The following is a 23271-nucleotide window of genomic DNA, read 5'->3' on the forward strand; positions in this document are numbered from 1 at the left end:
ATATTCGCTGGTGAGTACATTCTCTCTTGCTGGCTAATTGTCGGTAGAAATGGATATTGGCTATAACGAACTAATGGTTATAACGAAGTAATTACGACTCCCCCTTCAACTTCGTTATAACGAGGTTTGACTGTATTGACCGCATTCACCAACAGGGCCACGAGTGGGACTGGCTGACACTCGCACAGTTACACATTCCCGAACATTGAAGAAATTGTATAGAGTGTAGTGAAGAGAAGACAACAACGAAGGAACAGGCATGACCATGGTGTCTAAGGCCCCTGCGATAGCACAAGTGCAAGTGTAATGAGAAGAGTGCAGGTTTGAGTACGAATGATGGCAAGTTGTTTTAAATGAACTTCGTGATTACAATCAACTGCTGATTTTTCAGACACCCGAATTTTCGGACATGCCTGATAATTCGGACATCTTCGCGGCACTGCCACGAGCCCCATAGAATCAATGTATAAGGAAGTCTGAAATTTCGGACGTTTGAACCCCCCGGAGTCCAATTTTCCGGACTTTTTGATGCGACGGAAGGTCGGAAACCACCACTGACTTCCGGTGCAAACCACCACAACTGCCTCACACGCGATTACAATCGCATAAATGAGCGCGCCGGTCGACTGTGACGGCATCTGTTGCTTGGACTCGGTCGTTAGCGGAGAAACATACACGGCCTCCGAGATTCCTAACATTGGCCGTGTTTATCGTGCAAGGGTGCTTCGCTGACAATCAAAACTATCCACCCGGAAATTTTTTGACGCCAATAAAGTTCCTTTCGCTTTAGCGCTTGTGCTCGTGCATGCCACTCTGGCTTCCCGTGCAGTGCTTTCGCGAAGCGTTTCACCACTTCGAACTAGAACTAACCGTCACACATCGATTTGGTCTGGCCACGCTAGCTATCTTGAATGTTTACCAGCTTTACCTCCGGAGTACCCAAGGCACCGTCGCCTGCCGTCGCGCCGGATTGTTTACGCAGCCCACATGGTGTTTGGCTGGCCCAGTGTGTTGTTGTGCGATCGTGTGAAGTGTACTCTGCAACGCTAAGCCTAGGCGCTTCGACGCTCGTCAGCAAACTCCTTTGTTCACATCGTGAGGATTTCACTTGTCTGCGATGGCTCCCACTCCGCCTTTGTCGTCCTCACCGATGGCATCGAAGCGCGGAAAACAGTACCGTCGGTCAACGATGAAGAAAAAAGCCACCATTATTAAGTTAGTGAAGAGTGGCTGATCGCAGGCTGACGTTCGTCGACGCTGACAACGAACTCGACTTCTGCGTAGAGCTAACCAACGACGAAATAGTCAGTCAGGTTATGGCGGATTCAGACGACTCCGATGTCGAAAAAGAGGAGCCAACGCCTGCGCCATCTACAACCGCCGAATTGATGTGAGCATTGATGACGCTATCATCAGTGTACAGTGATGAGATGACCCTTGCTCAAATCGAGGCGAATGTGATCACATGCAAGCGGAACGCCGTTCAAACAAGAATCAACAAGTTTTTGAAACCACTGCAGCTCTAACACCGACTGCCCTGATGGCACCCGCTGTCGGCATCATGCATTTTTTTAACGGCTCTTTTCACAGCCACCCCACTGATGCTTTGGCAAAGTTCCAGAAGTCTCGAACTTCAACCTTGACCCTCTTGATTCGAGAAATATCAATGAAATGGTGCGTTCTTGCTTGCATTGAGAAATATTAGCAAAATGGTGTGTTTCTTTTTTTGCTTGAATTAAAAATTATCAGTAAAATAATGAGTTTTTTTTTTCTTGCATTCATTTTTTCGGACTGCCCGAATTTTCGGACGGTTTTTCGCTCCATAGAGGGTCCGAAAAATCAGCAGTTGACTGTACTGCACATAAATTATAAACTGTGGACGGCGACCCTCATCCTTTTCATATCTTGATTATTTGATAGCTTGTGTGACATAGTTACGCCTACCAAAAGCAGGCTCCTAGATAGATTTACATTCAAACCTCATTATAAGAAAGTCGTAACTGCCACGAAAATACTTTACTATATCCGAAAAATCGTTATAAAGATATATTTGTAGCACTGTATCTATGACAGAGCTTTTCTTCATTTACTTCATTATAACCAATAATTTGTTATATCTAAGTGCATTTTGTCCGAAAATAGCAGTGCAGCACACAGAAGTACCTCAAACTCAGCGTGCTTGAGAACGTCGTCCGCTCGCATGCGGTTGAGGATGAACTCTGCCTCATTGGCCACCCTGACGATGTGGTCTTTCATGGCGTGGGAAAGCAGCCTGAGCACAGATAAAAGAGAACAACAGTATAAGTTGGTGAAAGCGGGTGTAACGAGTAACTTTCAGCGGAAACAGTGATAGAGAAAGACATTGAGTTAGTGACTATGGCACAGTTAGAATGAATGACGAAAAGTTAGAATGAATAAGCAATCTAAAGCATGCCTTAAAGGAGCACTGACATCAAATTTCAAGATCGAGATGTGCCCATCATTCGATCGCTTGGTATGCATAGCTCTTCTTGGCCAAATTTGAATGGCATTCGTCGTGTGAAAGCTATTTTAATTCGATGTCAAACGGCATAGAAAAGCTAAGGAGAAAAAAAGAAAAATAGGCTGCCCTGCAACATTGACACTAGAGCTACGTGTTCGGTGTGATACATTCCACAAATACCATCCTGAGTGACGATGCCCTAGTAGCGATGACGAGTACGATCCGAGTGTTCTTATCGTGGTGCCAACTGGCGCCGAAATGCAGAAATGCACTCGCTCATCCACGGCCGGGCTAGGGCCGGGATAGCGCGCGTAGGTGCAGTCAAGTCCGGCCGTGGCTCGTCGTGTTCTTTTTTCATCGCACCGGTTTGAATGATTTCGTGAAAGTATCAAAATAAAAACCACCTTTAAAAGAATGGCGAAAGGAAAGAGCATGTTTAAACGTGTGCTTGTCGGTCAGCATGTGAGAGAATCGTTGTGAGTTGCAGGTGAGCTGCAGTCGTCTAGTTTGAAGCCCGGAAAAAGCCCAATGAGGGTGTCTTTTTATATCATGTATGCGGTACACATGAACACGACCACAATCTATCAAAAGTGGAAGAGCGTGTAGTCAGATATCATCGCTAACAAGTAACATGCAGGTATCGTTGAATTTTAGTTCATCTGTAGACTTTGTGTTCACCTAAAAGTGATAATACCGTGTTAACCACGAGAGGCTGGATAGGTGGGGCCATCTGGAGGCGCAAAAAAGAACCTGACAAGCAGGAAACATATTCTATTTTTCTGCTAACGCTCATTCGCGATAGCTATATTGCATTGACACCTCTGCGTATACCCGAATGCTTTGCACGCCTAAACACACCAATATATCTGAGACTAACGAGCGAACATGGCTGAAGCGTGCATCCTCGGGCACCTCTGCAGTGCTGCTTGGAACGGAGCAGTGCTGCTTGAAAGGTCGATCGAAGCAAATCTAATTCGCGACATCGCGAATCGCGGGGATTCCAAGCTCCAAACTATCGTATTGAGCCCGAGTCGACACTTTGTATGGCGACGACAGCAATGCAGGTGACAAGGCATGACTGAATGTGTCCGCCAAGCAGACGAAATGTTTGTGGAGCAGCTGAGCCTGACGTCACTCTTTTCTGTGGAGAAGTGGTCAGCTGTGGCGTGATCTGGAGGTGACCGCGAGGTAGCGCTGCTGCTGGTGCTCCCAGCGTTAAAACTGGCGGGATTGCCGGCCGTTTTTGAATAGTGTTAGATCACAGTAATATAAACCAATAAAAGTGATAGTTATTTATCCCTCAGTTGTGTTTTAGGTCACGAATCGCTGCTACGGGTCTATAGCTACTCGCCGATGCAAAAATCTTGGCATGAGTAAATTTGATGTCAGTACTCCTTTAAACTGTTCGGCAAGCTTTTTTTAAAGACAGAAGCAGTGATGATTCTTTCTTGTGTGCACCCTAAAGTGAGCTTTGGAATGTCTACGCTTTTTTTCTACACTAACAACCAATCCCACGAGTTGGGGCCAACCAAATTAACATTCTACACAACTGGAAACAGAATCCACATCATAGTGGCAGAAAAACATTTTCCTTTCTTCACGGCTGGCAAGGTTGCATAGTAAAAGTGCAGAGAGCCAAGGGACAGCCTCATTTAACAATGATAAGAGCTTGAAATATACAGTGTGGATATAATTTTCATTGACCAGAATTGTACTGTTTTGGTATGTGGCCTTGATGCAGCCTCTCAACAATAAGATTTATTGTACGAGAAGAAAAATGGGTGTGCTAAGACTGCTAGTAACAACACTATGACATTTTAGAATTACTGATGTGGAAGCAACCTGGTTTTTAAAACATGTAAAAATGTGAGAGTTGCAAATGACCAAATTAAGAAGAATAAAGCTGCAAGGAGTGCCACCAGTTTCAATCGCCACAACATGTTGGAGAGCTAGATGCACCTTGGGTCAATGTATCATAATTACACCCAAAAGTGCACTTATATATCACTTTGCAAGTTACTGTCTTAAACAGGAAGAAAAAAGTTGAGAAGAGAAAGACAATAAGCAAATGAATGTGAACAAAATAAAAATGCACACACTAACCTTCCTTCGTTGATGAGCTCGATAAAGGCAAGGCCAGCATGCTTCTGCAGCGAGTTCTGCCACTCTTGAGAGCACAGCAGCATCACTAGCTCCACCACTGAGGTGCTGTTCTTGAACGTGCTTAGCCCTGTTAGCAATGCACGCACCACAACCCAATTATTTCTCACAAACATAGCTGCACCATCAAAAACGAGTGAAATGCTAAAAGAGCGCCAAGTAGCATGTATCTTTCAAGCAATAACCGGACAGGCTTTAAGTTACACTTTTATGCTGTAGTTAGTCATAAAACACTATATTAGTCATTAGCAAAGCATACAAACAAACACAGCACTAACCTTTATGAAATGTTGAAAATAAAAAACAAAGTAGTATTGTATTGCCTTAGGATATTTACTATTTATTAGCCCATTCCTGCCATTAAAGCTTACCAATCTTGCAGTTGTGGGGAAGGAGCTTAGAACACCATGTAGAAAAAGCAGTCCAGCAATAATACTTGTACCAATTTATATACATGAAACTTTATAATCTGTCCATGACTGCACGTGTATTAGTTATTGACCCAGGATTGCATAGGTCAAGCAGCAAATATTTTTAAAATTATTGCTGCTTTGGGGCTTGGGGGCTTGCCCAGCACCAACTAGGCCTCAGCTGTCTGCATGTCAAAGGGGCAGACTGGTTTTTGGGACCAAAAAAAGAAAAAAAATCATTTTTAAAAATTGACATATTTGGTTTCTGCAAGTATTTTTGTATGTCTGCAAATTTTCACACACCAGGAAGTGGTAATTTTTCTGTAATGTCGTTCTAACTGTCCAGATTCTTGGTGCTGTTAAACATTCAGAACCTGCAAAAAAACGAGGAACCGACTTCGAGGCTTCTTTATAATTTGCCGGCACCTGTGTTAGAAGCTCTGTTATGAATTTATGAGCACCTTTATGAGAATTGCAAAACATGCACACCATGATTGTTGATTTTTGAAGAAGCTGTGCATTTTCAGTTTCCATTGTTTTTTTAAAGTAAATTTATGAGTGTTCAATTTTGAGGCCTCCATATCTCTGCTCCTAAGGCAGGTACAACAATAATTTTTTTTTTGCAATAGAAACCTTTATCTGTGTAGAATGCAAGTATGGGAACATAATTTGGAGCACAAACCTTTCTAATTAAATACTCATCAAAATTGTAACACCATTCGAACTACTTTTGAAAATGAATAGTTCATTTTGATGTAAAATAACCAAGGAAGACCTAAAAACAAAAAAGTTGTTGCATAATTTCAATCTACAGTCATTAGTCTATGTTAGAATATCTTAAATACCACTTTTAATTAAGCACTTTTTTTTTCTATGGCAGCCTTAAACAATAGGGGGTGAACTGAAGTTATCTCAGGAACACGATGAGTTACAGAAAAACTAATTAAATATTTGAAATCAGCAGAAAAAAACTGCATAACCTGTGTAGTTTTATCAAGATCACTGAAGAAATAAACATAAAAAAAGCGTTCAAGACCAGTCTGCCCCCTTAAACTGATGTGACGCTCACCTTTGCCTTCGACAAGTAGGTCCTGGCCATGCGAGCCAACGAGCGTGCGTGACAGGAAGGGTGCGAAGTCCACCATGATCTCGCGAAGCAGCGGGCACACGCTGCCGAGCGCGCCCTCCAGTTTCTGTGTTAGGCTCGCCTCACGTGCACTCGGTGCCAGTCCACTTTCATCGCCTATTTTCCCGGTAGCCACTGGCGTCATCCCGCTCTCAGGCACCTTCATGAAAGAGGTGGAAGAATCAAAGATGGCACTCATGAGCTGAAGTACACTGAACAGGTTTCCTTTTGTATCACCATAACATTAATCCTCCACGTCTCTTTGAAGACATTTGTGTACATCAATTCTTTTTGATAGTTGTGTCGACTAGTGGCTAAGCAAGAGCAAGCTACACTGAATTTTGAATAAATTGATCCTCCTGCATATTCGAAGTGTCTACATTTACTAACTAAAATTTCTCGTTTCTGCAAGGCACTTAAGAAGTACAATTTTGGCTTGCTCAAAATTTTACGGTATGAGAATGCCTTCCATAGGTAATGTCTAAACACTAAGCACTCAGACAAAAGCAATACAGCCCCCAGCATCGACAGGAGGGAAATAAAATGCAAATACTGCTACATACTAAGGCACAGCTTGCTTGGGGCAGTTCATAAGCAGTATTGTACAAGTATTCGATGACTGTTAAGCACTATCTAACTTCATACTTTGTAAAGACATTCTGCATATTCAAAAAGTTCTCATGGCCTGTGAGATCTCGGTGCCCGCAGCTCATTGTACATGAGATTAAGTGCAAAACAGAAGCAGTGCCTGCTCAACCTGTTTCAATTTACAGCCAGCTCTTAAAATTCCTGCTGGTTTCACATATTGTGAGCAACAATACGCAAAGGCAGGTGTGAGTCATGATCAGTGGCAAAATGTTCTGTGTGTTTTCACAGTATATATGTACATTTCTTTTCCTCATGTCGCCTATCTACTGGGCTCGAAGCAGAGTCTTAGACTGCAACAAACATGAGAACAACTTTCATGAATTTCTCCTTACATTTGCAACTTACAAATCCATATTTGTAAAAACAGACCAGCGAAAGAACACTCAATACGCTAAAGAAGTTGTGTGGTACTGGTTTCAGTCCAAGCTCTTCTGATACAACTCAACCGAGGACCTGGTGAGCTCCTCTTGTGAAACAGTACGACTCGTACAGAGTGGCATCAACGACTGTTGCTTCGAGACGTACCTTGTTGAGGCCATTGAGTGCTGGCTCCTGGGGCACGAGAATGGTAGCGTGGTAGTTGTCCAGAGGTTCCCCCGATCCATTCAACGCTTCGTGGTGGTGGTAGGTGGTGGCTGCTACTGGGTGGGCAGGGTTTGGCACTGGAGACTGCATCATGCGGAGACAGCGCACATTAAAAGGAACGATCTGACTTGCAACTAAAGAGTGAATATGTTCTCATCAAGCTACGCAATATAACAAAACTGCACCCTTTCAGGAGCGTTTTGCAATAGTAAAAGAACTAGCCTTGCCAATGCATCTCAGAACAACATTACTTTAATGACAAAAAGCTTGGTTATTTCATAAGTTGACAAGTATTCATATTAAAAAGATGGGGCATGCAAACATGAACACGAGAGAGAAGTCAAGACATCAAAAATGCTAACTAACAGCTGCAAAGGCGAAAATTGAAAAAATATACTTTTGGTGTTGCTGAATGGTTGAAGCCTGGCATGTCGATAATAGTGGTAGCTTGCGTGTGCCAACCATCAATTGACCCGCATAAGGAACAATTCAAGTGTCTGAATGGTTATCTCTCACATAGACCACCATGCATGCCGGACTGACAGATTTGCCTACTGGGCTCTCATGTGCAGATATAAGTTTTCGTGCCTTCTTTCTTTTTTCTACCATTGTCCACCTTTGTAGTTGTTAGTCGGCATTTGTGGTGTCTTGACTTGTCTTCGGTGCTCGCGTTTGCACAAGGCTTGAGCGAATATTCGAATGCTTCGAACGAATAATGCAGTTTTAAAATTCACTTTAAATTGAATTTAAATGAGTGAAAATTTTCGAACGATTCGAAACGAATGAATAGATGCATATTAATTAGTCCACATGTGACACTCAGTGCTAAACTGCTAAAGCACCCATTCAGAAAAACCACACTGTCGTGAAGGCTCACTTCAAGGTTAAATGAGAATATTTCCCTTACATCAATTCACTTTTTTAACTTTAAAAGCTTGTTACACTGACTTATATGCTCCAAGTATAGGACATTTTAAAAAGTAACATATTTTACAGGCTATCACTTGCATTCTATCAAAAGTCAAATTAAGCTACTATTCAAAGTTGTTTCCACTTTCTTCGATATAAAAAATGGCATTTGCACAGGCCTTGTCTCAATTTTTTTTAAATATTGTTACGGGGTAGATCATCAATTCGGGGTAGATCCTCTACCCCGAATTGATGATACGTTCGACTGTTTCCACGGCGCCAACAATTTCTCGTCCCTTGAGCTTTGATCCGGATACTGGCAAATTTCGGTCAACGACCGCGAGAAAACAGCCTTCATCACACCCGACAGCCTTTACCAATTCAAGGTCATGCCTTTTGGGTTGTGCAATGCCCCGGCTACTTTTGAACGTGTGATGGACTCTCTTCCACGCGGTTTCAAATGGTCGACCTGCCTTTGCTATCTGGACGATGTAATCGTTTTCTCGCCCTCCTTCGAAATCCACCTGTCTCGTCTCTCAGCAGTTCTTGACGTTTTTCGTTGCGCTGGTCTCCAACTGAATTCGTCGAAATGCTCATTTGGATGCCGGCAGATTAAATTACTCGGCCACCTTGTTGACGCCACTGGTGTTCAACCCGACCCTGACAAAGTCCGTGCAGTCCGAGAATTCTCGGTTCCGCGTTCCACACAAGAAGTTCGCAGTTTTATTGGGCTCTGCTCATACTTCCGCCGCTTTGTCTTCAACTTCGCGGATATTGCTAGGCCCCTCACAGATCTCCTCAAAAAGAATGTGGCCTTTTCTTGGGGAAAGGACCAAGAACATTCCTTCGCATCGTTGATTACCGCCCTCATATCACCACCTGTGTTGGCTCATTTTGATCCAGCAGCTCGAACAGAGCTTCGCACCGATGCAAGCGGCCATGGCATTGGTGCTATACTCGCTCAGATACAGAATGGCACCAACCGTGTGATTGCCTACGCTAGTCGCCTTTTGTCGCACGCAGAAAAAAATTATTCTATCACTGAGCGGGAATGCTTAGCCCTCGTTTGGGCCATTGGGAAATTCCGTCCGTACTTATATGGACGTCCGTTCGCAGTCATCACAGACCATCATGCGCTTTGCTGGCTGTCGACGCTTAAGGACCCTACAGGAAGACTCGACCAATGGGCACTTCGATTACAGGAGTACACGTTCTCAGTTGTGTACAAATCTGGAAAGCTGCACAGCGATGCTGACTGCTTATCCTGGAATCCCGTTGATCCACCTAACTCCACTGACTTGGAATCTGATGCCTGCGCTTTAGCCATCACTGACTTTCTGAACGTGGCCGACGAACAGTGCCGAGATCCATCGCTGCTCACCATCATTGACCGCCTTCAATCACGTCATATTGACCCTTCCCTTAGCAGATTCCTGCTTCAATACAACGTTTTGCACCGCCGCAACTTACACCCCGACGGCGCGGAACTTTTACTCGTCATACCACATCACCTGCGAAAGGATGTTCTGCGACAATTCCACGACGCTACAACTTCTGGACATCTGGGAGTTTCCAGAACTTACGACCACATTCGATGACGAGTATTCTGGAAGGGTCTCTACCGCTCCGTTCGCCGTTTCGTCGCATCTTGCGACCTCTACCAGTGCCGAGAGAAGCCTACGACTCCCCCTGCCGGTCTTCTTCAACCTATTGAAGTTCCAGCCGAGCCATTTTATCGAGTGGGGTTGGACTTGCTAGGTCCCTTTCCTATTTCTACAACTGGAAATAAATGGATTGCAGTGGCTACAGATTATGCCACTCGGTATGCAATCACTCGAGGGCTACCAACCAGCTGCGCAACAGATGTTGCCGACTTCCTGCTCTACAACATTATTCTGCAGCATGGCGCTCCGTCTCACCTGCTCACAGACCGTGGTTGCCACTTTCTATCTCGTGTGGTTGATGATCTACTCCGATCTTGTGCTACCCGTTACAACTTCACCACATCTTACCACCCTCAGACTAACGGCCTTATAGAGCGCCTAAACCGCACATTGACAGACATGCTTTCCATGTATGTATCCACCGACCACACTGATTGGGACATAGCTCTGCCGTTCGTCACCTTCGCCTATAACTCGCCGCATCGTAAAACAGCAGGCTACTCCTCATTTTATCTACTCTTCGGACGTCATCTCTTACTGTTCTTCGACACACTGCTTTCATCAGACCAACCATCTTCCGCTTTGTACGCTCAGAATGCGATCACCCGTGCTCTCACGGCACGCAGGGTAGCCCGTGCTCGGTTATTGTCGTCGCAGACAGCACAAAAGTCCCTTTACAACCGTCGACATAGGGATGCCGTTTTTTCTGCAGGATCTCTTGTGCTCCTGTGGCTCCCATCTCGACGTGTCGGCCTCTGCGAGAAACTACTAACGCCATACGCTGGGCCCTACTGAGTCCTTCGTCAGGTCACACCTGTGACGTACGAGATTGCCGCTACCACAAATTCATCGGCTGCTGCACCCAGAACCGAGATAGTCCACGTTTCCCGTCTCAAGCCTTACAACGCTAACTCTCTCATTAAACAGGCACCGAGACGGTGCCTTACCGACCGGGTGATGATACGTGTACTGAACTGTCGCTTCGGCACAGCTGAAATAGCACCCGAAAGGAGGAAGATGACAACGTGGTTGTTGTGGGTTGGTCTCTCGAGCTTCCCTCTTCGTTGGCTTGCATGACTGTGCTCACTTTAAGCCGTTAGCAAGACCTGCTGTCGATGAATAAATCTTCCCCGAAAAATCTTTGACGTATCAATTTTGACGTATCAATGTTAAGCAGGTTTGTTGGTTCATGACAAATATGCCCATTTTTCTTTTTAATATGTGATATATGTATATACTATTCGTATTTGATTCAAAATTATTCAACTAATATCATTATTTGCTTCAAATTTGCTTTGAACCTGAAATTCACAATTCGCACAAGCCTAATTTGCAGACCCTGTCTCTTTAACATGATTTCAATTATTGACTGATATGTGGGGTTTAACGTCCCAAAACCACTATACGATTATGAGAGACACCATAGTGGAGGGCTCCGGAAATTTAGACCACCTGGGGTTCTTTAACGTGCACCCAAATCTGAGCACACGGGCCTACGACATTTCCGCCTCCATCGGAAATGCAGCCGCCGCAGCCGGGATTCGAACCCGCGCCCTGCGGGTCAGCAGCCAAGTACCTTAGGAACTAGACCACCACGGCGGGGCTGATTTCAATTATGTAAATGCAGTTTGCGACCAGTTATGAGAATAGCGATTTCCTTCACGTAGCAGTCATAACTGAGAATGACAGATGCCTAGCCAACAGTCCGAACTGTCCATTGAAAGGAAGCTCTAAAGTTCAGCATTCAATAAAATAAATCATCAGAATTCTAAGCCAAACTCATTCATTTAACCCTTCTGTAATTCGTGCAAAAAAAAAAAAGAAAATTCACGTTTCAGAAAAGCACTTTAACTCACTGTGGAAATAATGGCAGCAGAGGAGTGAATGTTGGCCAGGATACTGGAGTCCATCTCTTCGACCACGATCACTTCATCCCGCTCCCCGTCTTGGCCATCTGACCATAGCACGGACGCCTTCTCATTGACTGCATGTATAATGGGTAAAAACAGTGGAAGTTATATACATGGCTTTCATTTGATGCTTACCCACAATATGCCCTGCTTTCAGTGGAAGTTAAAATGATATGCGTCTGAAGCTCTGCTATAAAACATCCTGGTAAGCTAGTTGGTTCCTAGCTTTTTTTCGTTATTAAACTGCGAGAAAAGATGAGCATACATGAAAGAAACATACACAACACCACTGTGCTGACAGTGCTTTGTATTTAATACTAGCGTCTTTGTCTTTTCGTGCAGTTTAGAAATGTTAATAATGAGCTATACAAAAAATCAGGTCCCGGCAAAAGTTACATACCACATAACGCTTAGAAACCAAGATACACTCACACCTCGTTACGAAAAAACGAAATACCGGTTGTAACAAAGTAAATGAGAGATGCTAGTCTTGCAATTGATATAGTGTTATAAATGAACCTTCATAACAAATTTTCGGATATAATGAACTTTTTCCGTGTAGTGTAAACTTTGTTGTAATGAGGTTTGAATGTATCTTAGAAACCAAGCAATGGCTTTCCACCCCTAAGTAGTGTCAGTTCCTCACTAGTGACAATATACTTAAGCTTTTGCCAGAGTAACTGTGCAGTAGTACAGTCATCACATTAATTACTCGTGACTAAGAGAGAAGACACAGCAGCACGGTTTTTGTGAAGGCATTGAATGGCAGTCACCTTGCGCCTGAGGTTGAGTGAGGCGCACAGCTGTTGTGCCATCGGAGGGCGGCATGGGTGCCGGATGAGTAACGTTTGAAGATGACGAAGCGGGTACCACAGTGGCAGCTCGCTGCTGCGTCTGTGGCTGGGGCTGCTGCGAGCAGCAGGAGGAGGCGGAAGAAGAAGAGGAGGAGGACGAAGGGGGCTCCAAGATATCGCGGTACTTGGACACCATCAGCACGGAGATGAAGTAAACCACAGCCAACGCCAGGAACTGCGCCTGTTTGGTCTCATCCTGTCAAATGGAAAAAAAAAGTAGCATAGCTATGAAGGTGGCACCATGGGCATAGCCAATGAAGCGAGGGGGAGAGGGTGGGCTCAAATCCCTTCCTTTCGCGGAAATTTTTTAATTTTGCATGTGTACATAAACATGCACACATAAAATTACATGCACGAAAATACATAAATAGTAGTCGAGACATCTCGCCCCCTACCCGCAAAAAAAACTGCAGGCTATGTCCCTAGCTTACTACTGTAAGTTCATCAAAGTTGTATAACACTGTTTTCAACACACTTTATACTCTATTTCAGGGGCCTCAAACATGAGGCTTGCCCATTCAGTCTGCTGACCTGTCGAGCTAGGTCCTCCATTCAGAAACCAGCGTACAAAAAAGAAAATCTTTGAAGTTTGTTTGGAGACCTCCAATTGGCCCCGTTCACCACATTGCTTCAGCACGTTTCGCCCTTGGTTTAATCCTTGCTCCATGTGAGGGTCGTCTCTTGCTTAAGCTTCGCGAAGTTACAGCTGCTTGAAACCGTGCTACTTAGGTACATGCTCACACCCATTCCGTGTTCACAGGTTCCCGATCATTTAGAATATATTTAAAATATAATGACGCTCTAGTTTTCAGCTGCAAGTGAAACCTTAATCATCAAATTACAATAGTGTGCCACATCCATTGTGAACACTGCAGACATGCGCCGTGTATCGAATGTTCTGCTTATATGCACTTCAGACTTCACGACGAGGACCATCGTGGGATGGCTTCTTGTACTTGCGATTGAGCACGACATATTTTGCAATGTCAGGTGCCGCACACACTTCATGGCCGAGCTTACTGCTCGGAATCCTGGCTAAGCCTACTTTGTTCACAGCACTGATGTACACTATGAATCTAACTTTGTGGGCAAAAACATTGTGCTTGCAGACATGTGAAAGCAAAGAAGCTGCAATGCACTTTGCCCAAAGCAGTGAATTGCATCGCCCACTTGATCTTCAGAACCGTGCACGAGAATTTTGCAGATGTGCAGCAGAGCTCCCGGCCAAGCTTGTTGCGCAACCACTGCTCAAACACCGGTGGAAGCGGTTACAACGTGTCAGTCCCGCCCATTGGCCCAAAACACAAGACCAAGCATGCTGCACACTGATTTATCATTGTTATATCTACTTTTCGTTATTATAAACAGTTATACTAATTTTTTTGAGAGAATACTTCGAATTGTAAAACAGCAGTACGATTTTCAAACACTATTACAAAAATATTTGTGAGTTCAAATATTCTCACCTCCCTAGTTCATGCACTTTTGTGCGAAAGAAAATGGACAGGCAAACTTTTGCAAATATTTGAGTATTGGGCCCCAATCTACCTCGCACGTGAAGGACAAGAAATTTAAAAATTGTAATGAACACAGAGGGGCTACCCCTGTGCATCCACAGAGCCCAGTGCCGTTTCCTGGTGTCCCATACATTCAATTTGTCTATAGTTTCAGAATCATTAAGCCAGTCAGAAATGGCACAAAAGAAAGTGACGTACGTCTCTGTAGATGACAGCTCGCAAACGGTTCACATCCATGTCCTGCAGCAGCTTCTCTGGGTCTCGTATGGGGCTGCTTTGACCGCCAAGATTTTCCACAATGTTCTGCAGAGAAACGCAAGGAAGAGACATTACAGAATTCACTCCAAGAGAAACAAAATGTCTGTGCAATGACTGCAACGTTAACACGCTACGATAAAGTGAAGCTGAAATGTAGAAAGAATTTTACAGCAAACCTGACAAGCTCACAGTTTCTGGGGTTGTAGTTTTCTTGGCAACATCAATTAAGGAAAGAAAATACTGGATGAGAACAACGTGTTAAACAATGCTTTTACAAATTAATTTAGCAAGTTTAGCAACTTGTAAAATAAATTTAGCATAATTCAAGAAATCTTTGTTGCGTAATAAAAACGATATGAAAGTCACATAGCAGAAAAACAAAATATGAATGCCTTAAATTCTGTAAATCTCCCCATTTGCTTCCAAAAAGTGTCCCGTTGACAAAAATACTGCGCTACCGTGTCACAAGCCCGTGAACAGCATATACAAACCTTAGCTGATGGCTGCACACCACCGATAAGAGCATGAATCGGGTTGGGTCGCAGAGGGTCCCGAGTGGTGGGAGTCTGCGGTGTCACAGGTGTCAATGGGCAGCTTCTCTCTCGACATTCCAGGCAGTTGCGGACGGCTGCTGTGCAAACTGCAAAAAGTGCAAATGCACCAAAATGTAACCGTAAAATGCGCAAAAGAAGACGTACAAGTTTTTGTGTGATGCACTCAGTTATGCAAGTGTGTTTGTGCAAAGTTGCATACAGTGAACAAACAACGCACCTAGCCTGAGGCACTGCCTGAGGATGCCTCCGCTAGACATGTTCTTTTCAGCCTCCAGGTCCGAGAAGCTCAGAGACGAGGCAAAGACCAGCACGTCGGTCATGTAGACGAGTCGTTGAAGGAATGCTACAGCAACCTCGATGGCCATGCCCTGTGTTGGCTCGATCACATCCAGCTCGTGCTGCATGAGTTAAAGATGATGCTGAAGCTTCAGTGTCATGGAGTTGTGCACATTAAGCAATGTTTGAATTCAAATATGAGACAGTGTTTAAGCATACCCCTGCTGAAGCAGTTTATGTAAGGGTGATAAACTCTAGTAGCATGGAAGCTGTGAAGGTGCTATCACCCCATGTGAAGTCGTTTGTGCCTCGTAGCGCACACATGTCTCGTGCATAGGCCGCATTTAAGGTTAACCGCCGAGCGAGAGGTGGGGTAGTGCTCGCACCTGTTTCATCATCATCATAATCATCATGGTTAGTGCGTGAGTGCCAGCAGTGATGCCTGGCGGCGAGGCTGGGTGGCCGGACGAAAAAGGTTGGGGAATCTTTGGTGTGGGGGCTGGCGTGAACGGTCGTCTCCCACGGTGGGTTCATGGGGACGACCTCGCGGGTCGTCTGCCGTGGACCCCTCGTGGTGAGACGAGTGCTGGCGACAACGCATTCGCGTTACCTTGTATTTGTTAGTACATTGATTCAGTGTATTAAAATATTGTCACGATGCAGACACAGCAGGAGTTCGATATAGAAGAGCTCACTTTAATTAAAAATGAAAGGCGCTCGGAAAGAGGACCGGGCAAGAGCTTCGTCTTCTTCTTTGGCTGTGCGAGCTCTCCTCTGCAGGTTGAATGCGGCATTTGCCTCCCTCCAGGAAGAGCATCGACCCGATGCTCGGCTACAGAATACGCGGTGTATCTATAGTTGACGTATTACGCAACTGGCTCACTGCAATATGGCTTCATCCGCACAACGTGTACGATTTCAGATTTTTGAGCTCGTGAAGAACTGTCAGGGATGACCTCATAATTCACGTCACTTAGGCGCCGTAAAACATTGTAGGGACCGAAGTACTTCTTCATTAACTTTTCACAAAGGCCACGTCGGCGAATAGGGCTCCAGACACACACTTTCTCGCCTGGTTGATAAGTGAGGTATCGGTGTCGCAGGTTATAACGTTGTGCGTCGTAACTCTGCTGTCGGGCGATTCGCACGCGTGCTAGCTGCCGTGCCTCTTCAGCTCGTTGGGTAAAGGCTTGAACATCCGTGTCTGTATCCTCGCAGTCGTGCAGCAGCATAGCATCAAGCATTGTTGTCACTTCACGGCCATAAAGAAGACTAAATGGCGTGCTGCGTGTAGTTTCCTGCTGCGCCGTATTATAGGCAAACGTCACGTATGGTAGAACGTCGTCCCAATTTTTATGATCCACATCGATGTACATACTAAGCATATCAGCAATTGTCTTGTTGAGGCGTTCTGTTAAGCCGTTGGTTTGTGGGTGGTAGGAGGTAGTTTTTCGATGCGCTGTTCCACTCAACTCAAGCACTGACTTGAGGAGCATAGCCGTGAAAGCGGTACCTCTGTCTGTTATTATAATTTTAGGAGCGCCATGCCTCAGAACGATATTTTCAATGAAAAATCGTGCCGCTTCTACTGCGGTTCCACTTGATAAAGCCTTTGTTTCTGCGTAGCGAGTAAGATAGTCCGTAGCGACAATTACCCACTTATTTCCAGTATGCGAAGTCGGGAATGGTCCAAGGAGATCCATTCCGATTTGTGCAAAAGGCATGGTGGGCACTTGAACTGGTTGCAACAATCCGGCTGGTTTTAAAGGTGGCGATTTTCGTCGTTGACAATCGAGGCACGTGCGGACGTAATGCTTTACAGTGCCTGGAAGCTTCGGCCAGTAGTACTTTTGTTGGATTCTGGCCAATGTGCGCGTGTATCCGAGGTGGCCGGAGGTTGGCTCATCGTGGCAAGCGCTCAGGATCTCATCGCGAATGGATGTCGGGACGACAAGTAAGTGGGCATTTCCGCTGGGGGCAAAGTTCTTCTTGTATAGGACACCACTGCGCAAGCAGAATGATGGCAGGCTCCTTGCAAATATCTTGGGAACGCTTGTAGACTGGCCGTTAAGAAAATTAATAAGAGGGAGCAACTCACTGTCTTCCTTCTGCTTAGACGAAATGGTGACCGTGTCGACCACTCCTAAAAATGCCATGTCATCATCTTCTGAGACATCATCTTGCTTTATAGGCGACCTGGATAAGCAATCAGCATCAGAGTGCTGTCGTCCCGACTTATAGACGACTGTCATATCGAATTCTTGTAGGCGTAAGCTGCAGCGCGCTAGCCGACCGGATGGGTCCTTCAAGTTGGTCAGCCAGCAAAGAGAGTGGTGGTCGCTGACTACGTGGAAGGGACGGCCGTAGAGGTATGGGCGAAACTTCAGAACTGCCCATACTACAGCAAGACATTCCTTTTCCGTTGTGGAATAATGGGACTCGGCACGGGAAAGCGTCCTACTTGCATATGCAATCACTCTCTCGGCTGAGTCTTGCCACTGGACGAGTACAGCGCCTAAACCTACGTTGCTGGCATCAGTGTGGATCATGGTTGGAGCGTCCTCGTCAAAGTGAGCAAGCACAGGGGGTGTCTGCAGGCGCTGTCGTAGACCGTCAAATGCTGCTTGTTCCTCTTCGCCCCATAAAAATGGAACATCGTCTCTCGTTATGCGTGTTAAGGGCGACGCTATGTGCGAGAAATTGGCGATAAATCTGCGGTAGTAGGCTGAAAGGCCAAGAAAACGTCTTACGGCCTTCTTTTCTGTTGGCACCGGAAATTTTCGGACGGCGTCGATCTTGTCGGGGTCCGGACGAACACCTTCATGGCTCACCACATGTCCTAAGAATCGGAGTTCCTTGAAACCGAAATGACATTTTTAATTAAAAATGAAAGGCGCTCGGAAAGAGGACCGGGCAAGAGCTTCGTCTTCTTCTTTGGCTGTGCGAGCTCTCCTCTGCAGGTTGAATGCGGCAATATTGTATAAGGTTGTTATAGTGTGTCAATAGTGACATATTTGATTCGGCTTACGATACCGTCGATGTAAAAGTAGTTCAATAAATGTTTCGTTTGGTTTGATTCAATTGTGTCCACTGTCTCTATTCATTCCAAGAGCGGGCTCTCATTGCGAGACCCCAGAAAGTTGAAATTTGCTTATTGCGTATATACACCACTGCTTACAAAACTATGAGAAGACGACTGTCGAGTAAGATGAAGGAAGTCAGGCACACAGGTGGGACGTTATTCGAAAAGCAGTATGTATTTCTTTATGTGCATGATTTTCGTACATTTCATACTGAACAGCAATTTTTGAAATTCCACGACAAATATGATGCTTTGCCTTAAGCCCAACTAAACTTTATATTGTGAAGTTTAAAATATAAATTTCTACAATGACTTCTATGCTGAAATAGACAATTGATAAATTGGTGTTCAATGGAAGCTTTCACTTAATTTCTTTGCAGACATCTCTATGCAATTGTTTCATCGCTGATAAAATAAAAACATACACATTCTTATAACTCAATATATTTATGAAAATTTCTTATCTTAAATTAAGCAATGAAAGGTTTTCCTCCTTGCAACATTTTGTAAATGCACCATTTTAGATATATGCACATAATTAGAAGTATCTTATCACATATAAGGACATATAATATAATAAGGCCAACAAGAAGGCATATTTTATCAGCTGTATTTTCAACTATCACAAAGATAAAGCAAACTACACTTTAGTGCAAGGCTATCTTTTAGTCTTGCCTTTAGAAAATGGCATGCCCATGCAATAGATTCAATAAACAAACAATAACAACTGTAATGCAAACAGCAACAAAAAGAAAAAAACAAAATGGCAAATGACATGGACATTTACAGTGACTTGAGTGTCTTGCAAGAGCTATTTCAATTGAGGCAATGAAGAAAGCCATAGCTTACATTAGGTGACGTTGCAGATGCTAGAAGAGGCAACAGCCCTCCACAAGCAATGATGATGTTGTCAGCCAGCTGAGAGATCAGGTGCACCGTATTGATGACGAAGATGGCATTTTCACCACTGTTCACAAAGTCTATTACTGTCTTGGTGTTGTGGCTACGAAAGAAGTTGAAAAAATGCAGAATGTTTTCTTATCACTTCACCATTCTTTTAAGTCTCTGTTTTTGGTTTAGATACCAACTATATACTACAAATGCAATCAGTCATGCAGCAGTAAACTATCTTTACAAATACTAGCCACACTGAACAACGATATACTTGAACAAAGGTAGCTGCTAAGTGCATTATATACTTAGGTTTATAATCAGGCCATTTTCATTTTACACAAACAATATTACTGCAGAGAAAATGCAAGGTAGATGCACTATGAACAATGCTCTTGACATTGAATCATGGAAGTATGAAGATCGTGTTGTGCTGCCATAGCCAGGAGCAAATGCCCATTATTGAGCTGATTCTGCAGCTATTTCCTTAGTAAATGCTTCAGATCGTACTAATTATCAAAGAACTGTAATAAACACAAGTTACTGACATCAAAAAAGCCCAAAAGCATCTCTTGCTAGCTCTTCCATTATGCATGCTGTAGACTTGCTAGGCCTGTTGCAGTCATTCCAACTTTTGCTTCTATGTCAATTATAAGTAGTTTGACCACATGCAGCTTGTTGCAAATGTGCTGAAGATTAAAAGATAATGGCACTGGGTATGATATGTTCATAAGAATAAGCTCCAAAGCCAGCTGAACAGTCAACCCTGAAGAAAGAATTGAATTGGCCCCGAATTGTTGAGTCAGTTCTTAGTTTTAATTTGAAGGTTACAAAATTGGGACCAAAAGTGTCTGGAGAACTTACTTTATTCGTAGGATTTTTTACCAAGACAGATCTCTGTCAAATATGTTCCCCTTCAAATCATGTCACATGTTGTAAACATAATGCCTAGTATCTAAAAGATGGATAGCGTTGAACACCAGTATAACGAGATGCCCAGATTTTGTCAGGGGTGACGTGTGGCCAGACTCCAACATAATTCATTCAGTTGTACTGGCACTTACTGCTGCCCTGTTATCATCCTTGATTAGGCACACACATAAACATCATAAGTATAGGCTGGCTCCTTACAGTACAGAGAACCGGTTTGGCAAGCTCTCTTTGGCAAGCTGTGAAAGCCTGCAAGGGCAAATCTTCCCATAGATAAACTGGCTTTCAAATGTGAGTATTTTTTTATATATATTCAAATTATGAAACAGCAGCAAAAAACATTGTTGCATTGTAATGTGCAATATTATTTGAACTCGCATCTGACTAAATCATGTATTCAACTTGCTGCAATGACTCTGAAAGTATCGCATTTTATAAATGAGCGAAAAGTTGCTTGATCTCGGCAAGTATGACAATCTATTACAGAGCGCACTGTAAACTTTTTGCCTTGGTATACAAGCACTAGATAACGGACAAAATAGTTTGACACATGCTTGGACTTCCCTGCACCATTTCAACAGACAAAGCATGCTTCGCTACACCATCCTTCATAGATCATGTATTGTTTCAGATAATTTTGTTGTTTTCTTTCGTATGAAATATAAACATATAAACTACTGACCTGCGCCACACTTGGATGTCTGTCTCGAGAGAGAAAAGTAGATCAGACAAAAGACGCTGATGAATTGGCGACCAACGAAACTCTGGAATACGAAATGGCGGGCGTGATGGCCCAGAATTGAACAGCTGCCTCCCACTGGTGGTCGAGCCTGCAACAGCAATTTCCACAGACTTGGGTCTTGAAGGTGGCAACCTCTCGGCGGTGGCAGCAGCAGCAGTAGCAGCAGAGGACGCTTGTGAAGCACTGCGTGCACGACGAAGAAGTCCAGCGTCAGTCGTGCAAACTTCGTCGTCGTCTTCTTCGCCTGAGCCTTCCACAGGAGGCATTTCACTCAGCCCCATCTCAGCCATGTGCTTGCGCTGCCGCTCCACTTGGGCCTCAATGGTGCTGATGCCACTCGCCTCAGCTGTTGCTGCTGTGTCCCCTTCTTCGCCATCGAGAAGGTTTGTCTGTGCCACAGTCCGCTTGGCTTCCATGCGTTCGTCACCAATGTCATCTCCACTGACAACGTTGTCTGCTGTACCCAGGACGGTGCCGCAGTTTTCATCGTTGTCAGCTTCATCTTTGGTGTCACTCACCGGGCTGGCGTCATTAGCACCTCCAGCGTTGGTGTGCATGGGCGATTCGTGAGGTGACGGTAGCACTTCGGAATCCATGGCTGGCGGAGGCAGTGGCACATCTTCAGTAGGGTTCACGATTGCTGGAAGGTGGCTGCCCAACTGTTCAGAGGCGGCTAGAAACTTTTGTTGCGTCGGAGGAATGGGACTGCTTCCGGCAGATTCCTCTGGACTGCTCATGTCCGCACCACCGCTAGCACCACTACTCTCTACAGACTTCACAGGAGAACCTGAGGCAGCATCTTCTGACCGGCTGTCGCCCTTAACTTCCCACTGCTCAGTTTCGGCACTCGGTGGCTCATCAGTGCGGTTTGATGGCTCTGCCACAGCTTCCACTGTTGGAGGCTCCAACTTGTCTGCACTGGCTTCCGACAGCACTTCAGTGCCTTCCGCTTTTGCGATGTTTCTCTCAGTGCTGTCTGCACCATCATCGGGGAGTGCAGAAGTGCCTTCCGAGGTTTCGCTTCCATCACCACCTTGGGCATCTTCAAAGACATCGCACTCAGTCGATGCTTCACCTCCTCCTGCATCATCCTTGTCTGCTGACGTTTCAGCGGCTAAAACAGGCTCTTTTTCATTGCTAGATTCCAAAGAAGCCTTTTGTCCTGCACAGTCTTCTTTTTCTATTTCATAAGCCTTGCAATCTGAAGCTGTAGTTACTTCGACAGTGCCAACTTGATCTCCCGAGGCAGCCAAAGACTCGTTTTCTACCAAGCACGAAACCTCGGTGAATGTGTCGGGCGGAACTTTTTCAACATGCTCTGGCAAATTTTCTCGATCCTCCTCACCACAAGACGTTTCAGTGGGGTGGGGCACGACATCTGGAGATGTTCCCGACTCTCGGGCGGTGCTATCTTGGGTGGGTGATTTGTCTTCCTCATCTGAGTTGAGCTTCTCTTCGAGGTTGGACTTGCCAGATATTGTTTCTTGAACTGGTATCACATCGGGGCAGACAACGGTCTGACTTGGCTGCAGAATGTCCACTGGGCCCTCAGAGATTTCAACAACAGGAACAACCTAGAACATAAATGTACCCAACCAGAAACATCAGAGGAAAATAAGGCCGAATGGCTTGTTACAGTTAGACAAGCTTGCCATACAGCACACTTAAGGTTTGCGACTAGCACCAACCACGCGACCAAGTTAGTAGCAAATTGACTGGTCACACATTGCCGCAAGCAATCACAAATGTCTACTTTGGTCACAAAGCATCGTGCCACTGCAATCGCAAACCTCTGAACCCAGCAGATGCGCAGAAAAAGACTATCAGCTTATTTTAGAGACAAGATCACTGCGAGGAGAAGTGAATTCTGTGTGCTGATGGGTATCAGTCGCACACAGGTGTGAACATCGGTCACCTTGAGTCACCTTTTGGTCGCCAGCCACAAATGGTCGCATGCCCTGTGCTAGTCACAGGCATTACCTAGCCTTTAGAAAGAAGCCTGGAGCTGAAGTGTGATACTAAATATTGTCACGCGGTGAGAGTAGGCCGGGGGTAGAAATATTGGAAAATTGCAACCATACTTGGTCCGTCATACGTCGTCTAGCTTTTGACACCTCGGATCCTTCCCTTCGCCTGTTCACGCTTCATGACAGAATTCTCTATCGACACAACACAAGCACCGAAGGCCCAGAACTTCTGGTTGTTCCTGCAACGTTCCGTTCCACTGTGCTCGAACAACTTCATGATGCCCCAACTGCTAAACATTTCGGAGC

The 23271-nt window shown here is 44.8% G+C and overlaps 1 protein-coding gene across 2 annotated transcripts in view; it reads right to left on the bottom strand.

The window, feature by feature from the left end:
• rg (A kinase anchor protein rugose) overlaps nt 1–23271 on the bottom strand; it is a 344807-nt gene that overhangs the window by 162167 nt on the left and 159369 nt on the right. For both annotated transcript variants that reach the window (XM_075878095.1, XM_075878093.1), the window contains exons 24-34: nt 20939–22572; nt 19285–19438; nt 15295–15475; nt 15015–15163; nt 14464–14568; nt 12668–12944; nt 11841–11968; nt 7352–7495; nt 6122–6338; nt 4586–4712; nt 2164–2272 (exon numbers count right to left, since the gene is read on the bottom strand). In XM_075878095.1, coding sequence (XP_075734210.1) covers nt 2164–2272; nt 4586–4712; nt 6122–6338; nt 7352–7495; nt 11841–11968; nt 12668–12944; nt 14464–14568; nt 15015–15163; nt 15295–15475; nt 19285–19438; nt 20939–22572 — 3225 coding nt within the window. The remainder of the gene's footprint in view (nt 1–2163; nt 2273–4585; nt 4713–6121; nt 6339–7351; nt 7496–11840; nt 11969–12667; nt 12945–14463; nt 14569–15014; nt 15164–15294; nt 15476–19284; nt 19439–20938; nt 22573–23271) is intronic.

This window comes from Rhipicephalus microplus, chromosome 2 (assembly GCF_043290135.1).
Source record: "Rhipicephalus microplus isolate Deutch F79 chromosome 2, USDA_Rmic, whole genome shotgun sequence".
In the NCBI taxonomy this organism is placed as follows: Eukaryota; Metazoa; Arthropoda; class Arachnida; order Ixodida; family Ixodidae; genus Rhipicephalus; species Rhipicephalus microplus.